General features: G+C 37.9%; 2 protein-coding genes across 3 annotated transcripts in view; both read right to left on the bottom strand.

Moving 5' to 3' along the window:
• Positions 1-2,651: 2,651 nt before the first annotated feature.
• Positions 2,652-7,216, bottom strand: LOC127412860 (leukotriene C4 synthase-like). Its single transcript, XM_051649539.1, has 5 exons — positions 6,877-7,216; positions 6,130-6,229; positions 5,927-5,997; positions 3,085-3,166; positions 2,652-2,995 (listed from the first exon to the last, which is right to left on the bottom strand). The coding sequence occupies exons 1-5, from the start codon at positions 6,935-6,937 to the stop codon at positions 2,845-2,847; spliced, it is 465 nt and encodes a 154-aa protein (XP_051505499.1). The 5' UTR covers positions 6,938-7,216; the 3' UTR covers positions 2,652-2,844.
• Positions 7,217-8,192: 976 nt separating this feature from the next.
• The window catches only part of LOC127412836 (mastermind-like protein 1), a 35,712-nt gene continuing 25,286 nt past the window's right edge, over positions 8,193-18,618 (bottom strand). For both annotated transcript variants that reach the window (XM_051649497.1, XM_051649498.1), the window contains 3 exons: positions 17,271-17,456; positions 15,155-15,350; positions 8,193-11,132 (listed from right to left, as the gene is read on the bottom strand). In XM_051649497.1, coding sequence (XP_051505457.1) covers positions 10,051-11,132; positions 15,155-15,350; positions 17,271-17,456 — 1,464 coding nt within the window. In that variant the 3' untranslated portion in view covers positions 8,193-10,050. The remainder of the gene's footprint in view (positions 11,133-15,154; positions 15,351-17,270; positions 17,457-18,618) is intronic.

Here is an 18,618-nt window from a genome sequence, read left to right as displayed (position 1 = left end):
TGGCCACTCTACCATACAGGCCTGATTGGTGGAGTGCTGCAGAGATGGTTGTTCTTCTGGAAGGTTCTCCTCTCTCCACAGAGAAACACTGGAGCTCTGTCAGAGTGACCATCGGGTTCTTGGTCACCTCCCTGACTAAGGCCCTTCTTCCCCGATCGCTCACTTTGGCCAGGCGGCCAGCTCTAGGAAGAGTCCTGGTGGTTCCAGACTTCTTCCATTTACGGATGATGGAGGCCACTGTGCTCATTGGGACCTGCAATGCTACAGAAATTTTTCTGTACCCTTCCCCAGATCTGTGCCTCCATACAATCCTGTCTCGGAGGTCTACAGACAATTCCTTGGACTTCATGGCTTGGTTTGTGCTCTGACATGCACTGTTAGCTGTGGGACCTTATATAGACAGGTGTGTGTCTTTCCAAATCATGTCCAATCAACTGAATTTACCACAGGTGGACTCCAATCAAGTTGTAGAAACATCTCAAGGATGATCAGTGGAAACAGGATGCACCTGAACTTTCGTTTTTTTATTTTTAATAAATTTGCAAAGATTTCAAACAAATTTTTCACGTTGTCATTATGGAGTATTGTTTGTAGAATTTTGAGGAAAATAATGAATTTAATCCATTTTGGAATAAGGCTCTAACATAACAAAATGTGGAAAAAGTGAAGCGCTGTGAATACTTTCCAGATGCACTGTATGCATTTCAACTGTATGACAGATTTCCATCAAACTGAAAGGTGTACATATTTAAGTATAAATTTAAAGTATTTACCCCCTTCAAATCTGCATATTTTGGTTGCTGCCTGCAATTTTGCACACCTATATTTAAATGTTCACATTACACGCTATCAGTGGCATAATTGCAAAATATTGGTCTCATTTTACAGAAAAACCCTCAAATTAAAACAATTACTCCAATAATTCATTAATAATATTGTATATGTTTAGAATTTTATGATTTTTTTTTCCTGTCTTTGACTTTATTTTCATATTTTTTATGTCTTCAAAGAGGTTATTATAGTTTTAATTTCAAATTATTATTTAGTTTCATTTCAGTTATTTTACCAACTGTGTTTGTTAGTTTTAATTTAGTTTTTCAATGAATTTTCGTTTTCGTATTTATATTAGTCTATCAATGTATTTTAGTTTTTATTTCTATTTCAGTTAACACAGATGAGTAAATGACTTTGTAGGGGACAACCTTGAGTAATGTTCTTTAAATTAAACTATTCCCTATCCAGTCCACATTACACATAGGTCTACATAGTGTATAGGCTGACATACAGCATGGTAAAAACAACCAAGCAGGACTTACAAATGTGGAGATACACTCACTGAGCACTTTGTTAGGAACACCTTTACACATACTTATTCATGCGACTATCTAATCAGCCAACCGTGTGGCAGCAGTGCAGTGCATAAAATCACGCAGATACGGGTCAAGAGCTTCAGTTTATGTTCACATCAACCATCAGAATGGGGAAAAATATGATCTCAGTGATTTTGACCGTGGCATGATTGTTGGTGCCAGACAGGCTGGTTTGAGTATTTCTGAAGCTGCTGATCTCCTGGGATTTCAGCAGCTACAGCTCTGCGGAATGCACAACACATCGAACCTTAAGGCGAATGGGCTACAACAGCAGAAGACCACGTCAGGTTCCACTTCTGTCAGCCATGAACAGAAACCTGAGATGCTATTCTGCTCACTACAATTGTACAGAGTGGTTATCCGAGTTATCGTAGCCTTTCTGTCAGCTCGAACCAGTCTGGCCATTCTCTGTTGACCTCTCTCATCAACAAGGCATTTCTGTCCACAGAACTACTGCTCTCTGGATGTTTTTTTGTTTGTGGCACCATTCTGAGTAAATTCTAGAGACTGCAGTGTGTGAAAATCCCAGGAGATCAGCAGTTACAGAAATACTCAAACCCACCCATCTGGCACCAACAATCATTGAGATCATATTTTTCCCCATTCTGATGGTTGATGTGAACATAAACTGAAGCTCCTGACCTGTATCTGCATGATTTTATGCAATGCACTGCTGCCACATGGTAGGCTGATTAGATAATCACATGAATAAGTAGGTGTACAGGTGTTCCTAATAAAGTGGTCAGTGAGTGTATGTATCCCTTTATTTTTTTTAACAGCAGTGGATGATGTGATTAAACAAATGTGGACACATGCATATGAAACACATGGCCAGTAGATGGCATATTTGCAATGTAACAGATGGAGACGTTAAAAGAAACAAGTCAAACTAATAAAAACGAAAACTAAAAATATTTTGATCACTTCTATTTTAGTTAGATTTAAATTAATAATGTATTGCATATGTGTTCTTTATTATTCTAGCTTTCAAATGTTTACATTGGTGGACAAAATAGATCTAAACTCCCTGAATTGTGCTTTTACTGTCTTTCAACTGAATTAATTTTAGTTTTACATTATCAGCAGAAAATGATAAAAGATTAGACAGACCTTTAAAGGGAAAAGATTGAATAAAAATAAATCCTTTACAAAAAACATATGCCCTGTTGCAGTAAAAATAGAAAGGAAACATTTAAAAAAAAAATGTGTGTATATATATATATATATATATATATATATATATATATATATATATATATATATATATATATAGGCTTTAGATCTATGATACTTTGACATACACATACAAATCTATTTTATAAAATTATAAATACAATTATAAAAAATAAAAACAGCTGCCCTCTATAATGTTTCCATATCTGACTTGCTTTTGTCACCAATGTCATTCGGGATTCTTTCATTTTTAAGCAATCTCTGCCCTCAGCTTCCTGCAGAAATCCAGCACTTCCTGTCTTTATGTGTGTTCAGTCAAGCCCAGAACATGACTAAAGAAGTGAAGCAGATCCAGACCCAGATAAGCTTGAGTCATGGTGCAGATCACCCCGAGCCCAGCCAGAGCTATCAGCACCCACTGCACCTTTGCACTGAAGTACAGAGGCTCCAGTCTGCCAGACAAACACAACATATGAGCAACACAGCTGTAAAAACATTAACATTATTGCTTTGGATCAATGTGAGATCTACAGCCCCCTACCTGCCCTGAGAGGACTCTGAATAGCCATGGAAGTACAGATACCGCCCATAAAGGTACAACAGTCCAAATAATATTGCCAGAGCTTGAGAGGTAGAAAATAACTATTAGAAACACGTTTGAGAGCGAAAAGGGGTATAAAAAAATAAATTAAAAAAAAAACAGGTCAAAATACTAGATCTACCAAATACCTTTATTCTGTTAATTAATCACTCAACTAGATTGTTACATTTTCAGAAGAAAATGTGATATTGGTGCCAAAACAAAAAAAATAAAAACAAATTGTGTTGTTTGTTCAATTTACTTTTTTGCTTTAGTTCAATGTACTATTAAAATGAACTAAAGCAACACAATTCTAGAACATTTTGTTACAACTTGACTTGTGTTCTATCCATTTAAATTTGTAAAATGGAAGTTTAATTAATCCATATGAGTTGGGACTACAAGAATACTTTTTTGGTATTAATGTAGCATTGATGAAACTGGGCAGGGAATTTCTATTTCCCAGCCTGATTTGCATGGAACTCGATGGGGAGAGTAAATGTTAAAATTAAGTGTTATTTTATATGTTTTAGTGCAAGATGAATATAAAGGGGGAATACTTGGCGTTTAATGTTTTGTTATGTTGAGATTTATGAGTGCTTCTGTTATGTTGGAGTTTTGGAGGTTACCATTATGGTGAAGAGTGGAGCTTGAGCTGATGATGAGGACAGGTAAATGTCACACATGAAATTGATTGCTCGGTTCGTTGAGCAATTGCTGTGTTAACTATAGCATAGTTTCTAAACTACACTCTGCAGTGCGTCTGACCAGCATGCATTTAACATACTAACATTCAGTTTTACTAGTTAGTACATAAAGAAATAGAAGAGATTCATTGAGTTACACTGACATGTCTAATTTTGTTGGGTTTACTCAATTCAACTAGGTTTTCTACACAATGTATTTGTGTTGAGGTTACATAGTAATTTTAAGTTAAGAAAACTCATTTCAAACATGTGGAGCCACTGTCCATGATAGAATCAAGTTCAGCCAAAGAGCTAAATGCTTTTTTTCTTTCTTTATTTATTTTCTGAGGGCATGTTCTAGGTGGTTAATTACAGGCCAAACGTCAAACGTTTTTTTTTTTGTTTTTTTTTTTTTTGACTAGATTCCTTTAGACCTGAAAGAAGGTATTTTTTTGAAGCTACCTGTAGGAGCTCAAAAACGTGACAAGACTGTATTGTGTTTTGCATAGTACATATTCAAAGTTGTTTTTTTGGGGGGGGGGGGGGTTTACATGCAAATCTGAAGTGTGAGTATTTGTATCATTTTCTGGGAAAGAGTGTATGCAGATATGTCAGCTGGAACTCCATTGCATGACTAATGTCTTGCCTTAGATGTAAAAGAAGCCAATGTCAGATTGCAGAACTAGATGTATGAGCTATCAAATGTCTGTTTACTGTATAAAGATGGAAGAGTAACTTTTAACAGACTTTACATTTAACCAAACGAATATTGGTAACACTTCTCAATAAGGTTCCATTTATTAACATTAGTTAACTGCATTAGTTAACATGAAATAGCAATGAAAAATACTTTTCAGCATTTATAAATCTTAGATAAGGTTAATTTTAACATATACTAATACATTTTAAAAGCTGTAAATATTAACATGAGTTAATGCAGTATAAACTAACAAGAACTGACATGTTCATCGTTATATCATGATACCTAATGCATTAACTATTGTTAACTAATTAAACCTTATAGTAAACTGTTGCCAGAATATTTTATATATAGGCCAACCTCTCACCTTTTCTCAATGAGAGAGAGAAAAAAAAAAAACAACAAAAAAAACACCTTTAACCAGCCAAGGGTGGTTTGCTGATTTTAGCTGGTTTCAGCAGGTTTATCTGGTCCCCCTGCCTGGCCAAGCTGGGGTTTAGTTGGTTTAGCTAGCAGGTCGGCCAGTCGGATTCCCAGTCTGACAAGCTGACAAAACCTCTCTTAAACCAACAAAAAAGACCAGCCTAACCAGCTTGGTCAGGCAGGGAGACCAAACATCTGAGGATTCTGTCATCTTTGTGTACATTTTGTCCAACATTCTAATCTCGATGTTGATCTTTGCAGATTATAAATCTATGTCTTTACACAAATAGGGTAAAACCAATAAGGCAAATGTTGTGCTAAATGGTTTAGGACACCTAAAACCCCTTTAAAACCACCATAACAGACCAGCCTAACCAGCTTGGCCAGGCTGCGAGACCAGCTAACCACAACTGGCTGGTTTAAGCGGTTTCCCCCCAGCAGATCCACTAGTTTGCATGTGTGTAATATAATACAAAAAGTCTTTCAAATGCACATGTACCAGCTGGGAGGATTTTTTTATTTATTTTTTTATTTATTTATTATAAGGTAAGGTGTTTGTGTTAGTTTAATCCAAGAAAATAATACAGTATGATTACTGCATATTTTAATGATTAATAACTAGGCTGTAGCAGCCAATAATGTAATAACTACCGTTAATGTAATAACTGCCAATAACGTAATACATTTTCCATTCTTAATGTAATAAAAGTCAATAATGTAATAACTTACCAATAATGTAATAACATTTCTGAACCAATAACATAATAGCTTTTTGCCCATAATGTAATAAGTTCTTACATTATTGGATGGCTATTACATTATTGGCTGGGTTAATAAAAAAATAATAAAAAATGTATTACATTATTGGCAGTTATTACATTAACGGTAGTTATTACATTATTGGCTGCTACACCAAGTTAAATAAATAAAGGTTCTATGACCACAAAATAAACACATTACACATGCTGAATGAGTCAAATTAAAGGAAACTCACCTTGACTGAAGAAAACTCCAGCCACCCAAAGGGAGAAGACAAATATGGGGAAATACTCGGAACAGTTTGCTCTAGCAAAGCAAAAACATGTATACATGTGATAAATGAGAAAAAGCCAGCATAGACAAACATCATTTGCATTCATCTGATACATTCAAAAACATTCACGAACTAAATTTTTCTGGTTTCCTTTAAAAACTTACTGGGCTCGAAAGACCCTCTCAAACTCTGGTGGCCCAGTTGTGGCCGGAGGAGAGACCGAGTACTTTCTCCGAGCATAAATTACCTTTAAAGAGAAGTATGCTGACAGGAAGACATAACATTTTTTCAGATAAGAGGTTTCACAATGGATTGTGACCACTGGTCTGGACGTCACAGACATATCTAATAGACATACACAGCAAAAACATCCTATTCTAATAATATTTGTCTTGTTTTCCAGTAAAATTAACGAAGTAAATTTTCAGATAACTAATATAAATATATATATTTAAATCACTTACATTTTTACACTTTTTTTTTTTTTTTTGCCGTGAATTTTTTGTTTTGCACACACATAGTTATGGATGGAATGCTAATTTCACCAATAACTTGCTTAAAACTACACAAAACATTACTTTTAAACTTGCAATTTAAAGTCAAAACTTTTCAAGCAGAGTGCTACCAACTAAACCAAGAAGCCTCCTGTTTTGAGACAAATCTAGGAACTTATTTTAAGAAAACTAACCAAGTCCATTTTGTCTTGTTCCACTGACAGATCTTTTTTTTTTTTTTTTTATCGTTTCAAGCAGACCTCACTGAACAATTTTTTCTCATTTTCTAACTCTATCACCACATGCTCAGAATCAATCAGATAAAACAAAATGTATATTGCTCAAGATTATTATTTCCCTATTTCGCTGAGCATATAAGGTAAAGACCTTGACAATATACGAGCATTTAATAATTACCTTGTTCCAGTATCCCCAGCACTGTAACAGCTGCTAACAGAACAACCTGATCCAGCATCATTCTAATGGAATCAGAGGACTGTTAGATGTGCCCTCTCTCTCTCTCTCTGTCTTTGGTCTATCGACACAATGGGAGTGTGAACAGTTCTTCCTTTATCAATCACTTACCCCAGCATGGCCAGAGGAGGCGGGACTCAGACCTGAACAAATTTCTGATGTTAAATTTACAGTGAAGTATCAACTGTTAGCTGTCTGAGTGAACAAAAGTTCATTGGGAGTAAACTACATATTGCTAGATGTCAAAGTTTTCTCAGGAAATTACATGTACTAAAGAATGTGTTTTGGTTATGAAACACACATTGGGTAAAAAAAAAAACCCAGGGCTGAATCTGTAATTTAAACCACTACTTATTTTAGTGGATGCCTACCACATTAACTTTCAAAATACATTTATTCTCTGATCGCTACAGATGTTTCATGAAAACTCAAGTATAACAATGAGATTTTTACTTTTTCGTAATAAAATATGAGTGGCGCTTGACCATGCAAAATTCGCTAACACAATGCCAGAGCGTTGCTAGTGGTTTTAGCATGTTGCTATGCGATTGCTAGGGTGTTCTGGGTGGTAGTTCTGCGATAGAAAGCTGCAATTGTGAGAAATAATGTCACAATTATAAAGCTGCAAGTTCAAGAAAAGTTTACATTTCAAAATATAACCTCGCAATTGCAAAATATAGTCGCAATTCCAAGACAGAAACTTGCAATTGCTAGAAAGTCACAATTATAAAGTTGAAATTACATGATATGAACTCACAATTGTGAGAAATAGTCACAATCGTGAATCGCAACATATGAAGTCGCAATTCTGCGATAGAAAATCGCAATTGTGATAATGTCACAATTGCAAGAAAAAAGTCTTAATTTCTGATATAAAAACTTGCCATTGCAAGAAACAGAGATGCAATTAAAAAGCAGGATCTTTCACCACTCCTTGTTTTGGAACTTAACAATTTACAAACTAAGCACTGCTCAAAACTCAATCAGTATTTCTTCTGTTCACTGACTTTGACAAGTATTCATTTGATCATTAATTACTTGTTTCATGTGGAGATGCATTTTAGGCTGGGTATAATTCTTATAATAACCCCTTTGCTTACTTGTACTGTGTTATATCTATATATAATTATCTGAAGCCTCCCTCCATCTCATATTAAATGTCAAAACTGTAAAGGCTGCAAAATGCAAATAACTCAAAATTTAGACCAACTTATGCATGAATATACAAAATATACAAACACACACCAAACAAACCAGTTTCTAGAGAACTATATTTACACAATACTCTTGTTTTACAGAGAACAATAATAAAAGTATAAAATACTTTAAAAAATTTGCAATAATGTACATATAAAAATAAGATCTATCTTTTCCTGAACAATAGAAACTGCATACATACAAAACAAATACATATATAAATATACATGAACTCCGGACTCGAATGCAGAGAAAGTTCAGCAATGAGGCAGGTAACGCCCGGTCTGAAAAGCACCTGACCTTCTCTCAACGTTACCTTAACCTAAACAGGAAAAAGATAGGAAAATTAACCAACCCTCATACCAACGCAGAAGTCTATAACTTTGGGCTGTTCAAAGCAAATTTCAGAATTTAAAAAAAAGGTTTGTTTAGTGAAATATGTGAAAGTGTAATGATGACATCACATGGCTCCACCCACTTTCACTTGAGCATTGTAGTGTTTTAATAAATTCAAATGTTCTTCCTCTGTTATGGTTACAGTATCACTCCTGTAAGCCACCACGAACTGATAAATCACAAAGTATCTATTTCCTAAATTTAGTGAATATAAAACTATCCAATGACCGAACTTGTAGGAACTTGAAAATTGAATGAAAATTCTGAACAACCTTTGAAACCATGATTAAGAGAAAGCCTCTCTCTTTCTCACATATTTAGCTGGATGTATAAATCACATATTACGCAACTCAAGAGTGCAAAATTAAGGCCTGAGGGACTATAAAAGGGACTTCTAACTCATGCCTATAGCAAAGACCTAGGCAATACAAATACAATATGAACCATATGAATGGCTGAATAGGCTGTGTACGAGTGTACACTCATATCATAGTAAAATTCAGTGGTTTTATTGAGCCACAGGTTCAGTAGTAGAATGCTTCCCTCGAAATTTCCAGTCCAGAAAATACTTCAATTCCACAGGCTTTTGGTCCTGTGCCCTACTTGTGTTGTATTATATACACAATGTACATAATAGAGACAACAGCAGATCTGACCACTATATGGCCAGTAAATCCATTTTCCCCAACATCCAAATGTGGACATTCACAGATCATCTCTACCAAAGGCACCAATATAGTCTTAGGGGCTGTTCACATGGAATATGTTTTTGCGTCCAACTGTGCTATTAGACAAACTAGACAGACGTTTTTGAGTTAAAGGAATATTCCAGTTCAATAAGAATTAAGCTGAATTGGCAGAATCTGTGGTCCAATGTGGAATACCACAACACTTAATTTCAACACCTTTCCCCCCCCCCTTACTTTTACTTGAAAAAAAGCTAAAATCTGGGTTTCAGTGAGGCACATACAATGGAAGTGTATGGGGCCAATCTGTAAATGTTCAAATACTAACTGTTTCATAAGTATAGCCACATGACATAAACAAAATGCTTACGAACTTTGTATTTGTACTATTCGATCTTATTTTACAACTTCGTTGCCATTACGATGTAACATTGTAAACCCTAAAACAATCCGAAAAATATAAAAACAACCGAACCGATATAAACAACTTTACAGCTCAAATAATACACAAGTTTCAACAGAAGATTTAATGTCAGTGGTTTTATTCACTTCCATTTCAAGTGCCTCACTGTAACCTCGAGTTTTTTTTTTTTTTTAAAGGAGGAACGAGTCGAAATAATTTTTTGGGGTAAACAACATCATGCCACAAATGCTGTTGATCAAGCTTAACTTGTTTTGAACCTGGAATATTCCTTATAAAAAATTGTTTTAAAAAAATAAAAAATGCATTTAAAGACACCTGCGTTCTATTCCTTTTTTTTTGTTGTTGAATCTATCAAAAACGAGTTCAGTCTAAACAGCCCCTTACAAAGGTCTGTAATTGGCCCATTGGCATCACTCATTGATGACTGGCCAATAGCTCATCCAAATCGTCCATCCACTCTTGGGTTGACTGATTCTTTAACAGCGAGTCCACCAGGTCGGTCTCACCAGGGAAGCCTGTCAAGCTGCCACCTGATTGGTTGCTGTAGCCGAACTGCAGTTGCTGATTGGCTGTCCTGTTAAGCTGATACGCCTGGTTGCACTGGAGTCCTGCGGTGCGGTTGGGCACCTGTCCTGTTTGCGACTGTCTAAAGTGCCCCAGGTCAGGCAAAACCTGCTGGGTTTGAGGGGGCGCTTGTGGCTGCCTTTGCTGAGGTGCCTGCTGGGTGGGAGGGGGCAATTGTTGCCCCATGGCGGGTTTATTGGTCCGTTGTTGGTTCATGTTAGGAATCATATGAGCAGGGTTCATGCCCGCCAAAGCCCTACCTGCCACGCTGTTACCCATTCCACTCTGGGGAAACAGGGTGTTGTTCGGTAGCTTGGCCATCCTAGACTGCATGTGGAAACCAGACTTGGCGAAACCGGCGGGATTGCCTCCATTAGCGGAGCCAAGCTGGGCACCCATCCCCTGCTGGAGACCCGGATGCTGTTGAGGCTGCTGCTGCTGCTGCCAGGGTTGGGTCTGTGTAGGCAAAGCACCCTGAATACTATTCGGCATGGAGGTGGGCATAGCAGTGCCCATGTTATTCGCCATTGCATTGGGCATGCTGTTGGGCAAACGAGCGAGCTGTTGCTGCTGCTGCTGTTGTTGTTTTAACAGGGCGGCATTGGGTTGGTTCTTTAAATGTGCTTGCTGCTGGGCTGCTAGAACACTTTGTCTGTAGGCCGCAGACATGGCTGATACAGGTGGTCTCTGCTGGTTGGGGTGGGAGGGGTGCATGGACATGCTGCTGTACATGACTTGTTGAACATCAAGACCACCTCCACAAGATGAGAGGTTCATGTCTGCTTGACTGGCACCCGAAGGGGCACCAGGAGCCGGGACAGCGCTTTGGCCCACGCTCATTCCCATCATACCTGGTGTCTGAGAGAACATTCTTTGAGCTCCTGGCACAGGGCCACTGAGAGAGTTTACATTTCCAATTGGCTGAGATGCACCTAAAAATACAGAAGTACACAATCAGACAACGTATATTCAAAAATATCTCAGTGTAAATTACAATGTACACTAATTTGCTAACTTGCTGCTATCTAACATGCAAACTTATGAGATGACATTCAATGATAATGGTTATAACACCAAATTGTGTTCATGTGCCAAATACTTCACTAGATTAATTTACCTCTATACACACACAAAAAAAAAATTACAGCAGGTGACTGGCTATAAAATTCAAAAATTATACAGGTGCATCTCAATAAATTAGAATGTCGTGGAAAAGTTCATTTATTTCAGTAATTCAAATCAAATTGTGAAACTCGTATTAAATAAATTCAATGCACACAGACTGAAGTAGTTTAAGTCTTTGGTTCTTTTAATTGTGATGATTTTGGCTCACATTTAACAAAAACCCACCAATTCACTATCTCAACAAATTAGAATACATCATAAGACCAATAAAAAAAAACATTTTTAGTGAATTGTTGGCCTTCTGGAAAGTATGTTCATTTACTGTATATGTACTCAATACTTGGTAGGGGCTCCTTTTGCTTTAATTACTGCCTCAATTCGGCGTGGCATGGAGGTGATCAGTTTGTGGCACTGCTGAGGTGGTATGGAAGTCCAGGTTTCTTTGACAGTGGCCTTCAGCTTATCTGCATTTTTTGGTCTCTTGTTTCTCATTTTCCTCTTGACAATACCCCATAGATTCTCTATGGGGTTCAGGTTTGGTGAGTTTGCTGGCCAGTCAAGCACACCAACACCATGGTCATTTAACCAACTTTTGGTGCTTTTGGCAGTGTGGACAGGTGCCAAATCCTGCTGGAAAATGAAATCAGCATCTTTAAAAAGCTGGTCAGCAGAAGGAAGCATGAAGTGCTCCAAAATTTCTTGGTAAACGGGTGCAGTGACTTTGGTTTTCAAAAAACACAATGGACCAACACCAGCAGATGACATTGCACCCCAAATCATCACAGACTGTGGAAACTTAACACTGGACTTCAAGCAACTTGGGCTATGAGCTTCTCCACCCTTCCTCCAGACTCTAGGACCTTGGTTTCCAAATGAAATACAAAACTTGCTCTCATCTGAAAACAGGACTTTGGACCACTGGGCAACAGTCCAGTTCTTCTCCTTAGCCCAGGTAAGACGCCTCTGACGTTGTCTGTGGTTCAGGAGTGGCTTAACAAGAGGAATACGACAACTGTAGCCAAATTCCTTGACACGTCTGTGTGTGGTGGCTCTTGATGCCTTGACCCCAGCCTCAGTCCATTCCTTGTGAAGTTCACCCAAATTCTTGAATCGATTTTGCTTGACAATCCTCATAAGGCTGCGGTTCTCTCGGTTGGTTGTGCATCTTTTTCTTCCACACTTTTTCCTTCCACTCAACTTTCTGTTAACATGCTTGGATACAGCACTCTGTGAACAGCCAGCTTCTTTGGCAATGAATGTTTGTGGCTTACCCTCCTTGTGAAGGGTGTCAATGATTGTCTTCTGGACAACTGTCAGATCAGCAGTCTTCCCCATGATTGTGTAGCCTAGTGAACCAAACTGAGAGACCATTTTGAAGGCTCAGGAAAACTTTGCAGGTGTTTTGAGTTGATTAGCTGATTGGCATGTCACCATATTCTAATTTGTTGTGATAGTGAATTGGTGGGTTTTTGTTAAATGTGAGCCAAAATCATCACAATTAAAAGAACCAAAGACTTAAACTACTTCAGTCTGTGTGCATTGAATTTATTTAATACACGAGTTTCACAATTTGAGATGAATTACTGAAATAAATGAACTTTTCCACGACATTCTAATTTATTGAGATGCACCTGTAGTTGCAAGCATTGTCAAAAGGGGCAATGGTCAATTTAACAACTTTGTTTTGAATGGAAAAGAAGCAAAAATGTAAAAACAAGCATTAGAAGTGGACTCAAAGATTGAGATCATCTTTCACAACCTCAGCCACCCACCCACACTCTAACCATACTATGTGTTTGCCATTCAAATGAGTCCACCGATAAACACACTTTGCAAATCAGGTGGGCTTGTTTGTTCCAAAGTAACAAAAGGCTACTTGTGTTGCCCTACATAGCCAGGCCATTCATGTCAAACAGAAGTTCTCTGATGAGTAGAAAGAGAAAGGCCATTTCCACCTAGTATTAACATTCGTGCTGAGTGACCCAATCACAAATAGACAGTGCTAAACGCAGATGTACATGGGGTGAAATGTATTCAATCAACTCAAACCTTTTTAGGAGGTCATAAAGGATGCATATGGCAACATCACACTTATAGTGCAAATGATAATAAGTAAAGATGTATCCCAGAGAGCCACCATAAGAGTATGCGAGCAGAGTAGAGTAAAAGTAGAGCTGCATGATTTTGCCTGGAGCGAGAAGCTCATTATTTTCTCTCGTTCCAAGAGTGCTCCAACTAGCTCTCCATCAGGAGCACAACACTTGTTAACAGCCCATAATGCAGCAAGAACTCACCATGTGTTGAACAGTGTTAAACACTATTGGCATGAAAGACGTTGTGGAATCTAAAAAGTCATGTGTCCAGAAAACACTATAATATCTGTTCACATGTGGAAAGAAAATCTAAAGGTCAGTAATGCTCTGTCCCCATTACATATTTAGCAAAATCATATCATAATTTCAAACTGTTTAATATCCCTTATCAAATAGAAGTGAACTTTTAACAACCTAAAACAGTAACTTATCAATTTGTTCAAATTTCGTAGTTTAAATTTAATTGATTGCCACCTAAAATGTATTTTAATGTCGTAATTCATGCAATTTACATTTGCAGATTAAAAAAAGCTCAGCAAATGGAAGCCGAGGTAGAGAGGGTGGATTGAAAAACTTTTAAAATAGTTAAAAGAGGGGGCCTGGGTAGCTCAGCGAGTATTGATGCTGACTACCACCCCTGGAGTCGCGAGTTCGAATCCAGGACGTGCTGAGTAACTCCAGCCAGGTCTCCTAATCAACCAAATTGGCCCAGTTGCAAGGGAGGGTAGAGTCACATGGGGTAAGCTCTTCGTGGTGGCTATAATGTGGTTCTTGCTCTCGGTGGGGCATGTGGGGAGTTGTGCGTGGATGCCGCAGAGAATAGCATGAAGCCTCCACACGCGTTACATCTCCGTGGTAACACGCTCAACAAGCCACGTAATAAGATGCCCGGATTGACGGTCTCAGACGCGGAGGCAACTGAGATTCGTGCTCCACCACCTGGATTGAGGAGAGTCATTACGCCACCACAAGGATTTAGAGCACATTGGGAATTGGGCATTCCAAATTGGGGAGAAATTAAAAAATAAATAAATAATAAAAATAGTTGAAAGACACTAAAACTAATATCTCTGAAAGTGAATGTAGTATTGGACATATAGTTTTGATAGTCTTATCTAGTCTTATTTTTTTACATTCTGAGAATGTCATTCAACCAACCTTTTTTTTTTTTCTCCCCTTTTCTCCCCAATTTGGAACGCCCAATTCCCAATGCACTAAGTCCTCGTGGTGGCATAGTGACTTGCCTCAATCCGGGTGGCAAAGGACAAATCTCAGTTGCATCCGCATCTGAGACCGTCAATCCGTGCATCTTGTCATCTGGTTTGTTGAGCACGTTACTGCAGAGACATAGCACATGTGGAGGCCCACGCTATTCTCCGCGGTATCCACACAGAACTCACCACGCGCCCCACCGAGCGCGAGAACCACATTATAGTGACCACGAGGAGGTTACCCCATGTGAGAGTCTGTCATTGCACTCTGCACTCTCGCTTCTCACATATAAAATAGTTTAAATTCAAATCAATGCTATTTTTATTTTCATTTTATTTTTTTGGTACTTAGTTGTGTAAAAAGCAAGATAATGCACACATTATCACAAAATAAAACCCTTCAGGATGATGCAAGTCCTGATCACCCTGTCAGGGCTTATTTTGTAATAACGACCGATTGACTGTACATTATACCATATGTGGCCAATAAGGGCCAATAAGATGAAGATAAAGAAATAAATATACCAGAGATGTTGTGTTCTGTAAAGCCGGAGGGGTGCTGCTGAGCCAAGCAGGGAGTTGCACCTGTGAACTGGGAGACCTGCTGCTGTTGCTGGAATGGATTCTGCTGGGCTTGCTGGCTTTGTTGGTCCTGGTACTGGGGCGGGGGACGGGTCAGGTGCCTCTGTAACTGCTGTTCCTGCTGCTGCCGCTGTTTCTCCTGCAACAAATATACACAGATATTACTGGTGACTTCAAGCAGAGGAAGAACACACAGATTCAGAGATCGGTACCCCCCCCCAAAGGCACTGCAGAAAAATACAGGACCATGTAGAGAACTGAATAAGCATTGACATTACAAACCTGAAGGAATACACTAGAAACAAACTAAGATTTAAAAAAACTGATCATTCTGATCGTAAATTCTAAATGGATGAGCCACTTTTGAAGCCGTTGTAATACAGTTGATATATGCACACCTGTGATCACACATACTATATTAACCCTTAAGCTCATACCTCGGGTCTTTAGTGACCCGAGACCTCGGATAATTTGGAATTATGCCAACACCACTTTTCCTCAACTTTTCTCTTCTGAATAGTGTAACACAAAAAAAAAAAAAAAAAGCCAAAATTTCAAACCTTTTTTTTTTTTTTTTATAACTGCTTAATTACCAAAAGTGTAGACAAATGAGTACTATATTCATACATATGACACTACATCTCATTGATTTTCTGTGTGACAATGGTGAATTATCTGTATTCCATATGCGTTTGCACATACATATTATACATGCAATTTCTTACTCAAGCTGGCGCTGAGGTGTCGGTGATTGACACTGATTTTTGACAATGAAGCAACATGGTAAGCTTTAGCAAGTGTAACACATGAACAGTATGATTTGTCTATTGTCATTTGGGTGTACTTCTGAAATTGTGTAAGTTGTGCGTCTATTTAGACTCAAGTATCTGCGAAAATACATATGTGTAGCTTCTGTGTAGTTTATGGGCGTTTTCCAAACAGCATTTTTGCGCCCATGAAGGGTACTTCAGTAAGGGGATGCCACTTGAAGGGTCGTTCCAACCGAAAGAAAGAAAGTTAATTTTTTATGTACATTCATAGTAAAGGGTACATTCAAACTGTGATGCCATGCTCCCTTCAGAGAACCCACATCAAGAGCTCTGTCCTTCATAGTGAGTAGGGCATAGGGATGATCCCTTTCGATTGGAATTTGCATATTTATCACATTACTGTTGCCGGCATATTGCAATAAGCCACAAGAGGCGATACAGTAATTTTACCATGGTTTAGAGGGTTCACATTGTGGTTTCCTACTCCCCTTAAAAGGGATAATACCATTTTTAATTTTGGGTGAACTGTTCTTTTAAAAGGTGCTGTGTGTGTCATTTTTCAATGTTAATGTGCTTTCTCCTATCACAGTCTAATGTGGAAAGATAACTATAAGTAAGCCATTTGTATTTTGATTTGTCTGACAAATGTAAACACAGCAGCGCTATTAAAACCTTAGCAGAAATTACACACTTTAACGTGGTAAAATCACTGAAACTCTTGTGGCTTACTGCTTTTAAAATCAACACCCAGTTTAATTTGTGAGATGCTGTGGAAAGATTAAAGTCATTTACTGATTCTGTCTGACAATGCTTAAATAAACAGTTGTAGTAAAAAAGGTTTAAATGGCAGAATGTTGTGAACCAGAAATGTACCTGCAATATTATCTTGCAGTTCTGTGCTTTTAAATGTGCAGCGAATATCGGCCCGTAGCATTCCGGACCGGTTACATTGAAGCGTGTTATTCTGCGTTCAGGATGCGCATAAGCAGTTTCGTGCCGCTCTATATTGGAGCCTTTCTTTTTTCTTACTTTTCTTACTAGTTTTGTGCAATAAGATGTTATAGTTATTTGTTTAATATCTGTTCGTTACCATGTTGAAGTGCTGTGCTTAGCGATCGTATATCCTTCTGAAATGCATCTAACTGGGGTCACGTGAACATAATGGAGCCTAATTATACATGTTCCTTAACACCGAATAGTCATTCAACAACCGACCACTAGTCGATTATGAAAAGGGGTAGTTTTGCACATCCCTAATTCCTACAAAAATAGAGTACTGAGAAATGCACCTGTTCAGCCATCATCTGTCTCTGGAGGAACTGTTTCTGCTGCTGACTCATCAACTGCATCTGCTGTTGCTGCTTCATGTAGGCCGCATTACCATGGTTACCAGGGATGTTGCTGCTGCTCGGCTGTGGCGTCATGGTGTTGCCGGGACCAGGAACATGAGCAGCGGTGGGGTAGGACCCTGACTCCTGGAGGGAGAGAGAGAGAAAGAGAGAGAGAGAGAGAGAGATTAAAAGATGATTTTATTTAAAGCTTCAAACTACAGAAGAACAAATTGTGCTTGACTGCTATTTCTGTCACACCGATTAATCATAATATATTCTGAGATTATTAGCATTGATAACCATGCCTACAGTCTAATCAACAGAACTGCAATAGCTCCAATATCTATTGACAGCTTTTGATACTTTCTCTGCATGGTTTTTGTGAAACGAGTACAGGGTTGGGGAGTAACAGAATACATGTAACGGGACTACGTATTTAAAATACAAAATATAAGTAACTGTATTCCATTAGTTACAATTTAAATGGTTGGTAATCAGAATACAGTTCAAAAAGTATTTTGATTACTGAAGAGATTACTTTGCATTTTACTGTCATTTGTTTCATTTAATATTTAGTTCAATCAGATGGAAAACATTAATCCATATACGTAGATGATACGATCAAAAGTGTGTTTGAACAGCGGTGAAACACTTAAATGTGTTACATTCATACGAGCAGACAGAGAAGTAAGTTTGAAGTCAATTTGGAGCAGCAGAAATACAAATAAACCTTATGTAAATTGTCCTGTGAACATTTAGCTTTATCCTACGCTAAAATGCTATTTCTAGCCATTTTACATGCACCTGTTACCAGGCACAATCATATTTTTTTTATCAAGAAAATCCACATTAGATCATTTTTTTTTTTTCTCTCTAGTAAGACCTTTGATATTAGGGCAAAAATCTTTTTCTTGAGTTTTTTTTTTTAATTTTTTTTATTGTTTTCCTGTAAAAATATCTAAAAATCCTTAAAACAAGTTCAATTTGATTTATCTGGTTTTAGAAGCAACACTGCATAAGATATTTATGTTTTTCAGAGAATGTATTTTTAACATGTGTATTTTGTCTTAATGTACTGGCAGAGTTTTTATAGACAAATCTACCAGTGATTACATTACATTACATTACATTTATGCATTTGGCTGACGCTTTTATCCAAAGTGACTTACAGTGCCCTGATTACAGGGACAATCCCCCTGGAGCAACCTGGAGTTAAGTGCCTTGCTCAAGGACACAATGGTGGTGGCTGTGGGGATTGAACCAACAACCTTCCACTTACCAGTTCAGTGCTTTAGTCCACTACACC

Source organism: Myxocyprinus asiaticus, chromosome 22 (assembly GCF_019703515.2).
Source record: "Myxocyprinus asiaticus isolate MX2 ecotype Aquarium Trade chromosome 22, UBuf_Myxa_2, whole genome shotgun sequence".
NCBI classification, from domain to species: domain Eukaryota; kingdom Metazoa; phylum Chordata; class Actinopteri; order Cypriniformes; family Catostomidae; genus Myxocyprinus; species Myxocyprinus asiaticus.
Note: the sequence above shows the minus strand (reverse complement) of the source record. Positions and strands in the feature narration are given on the sequence as shown.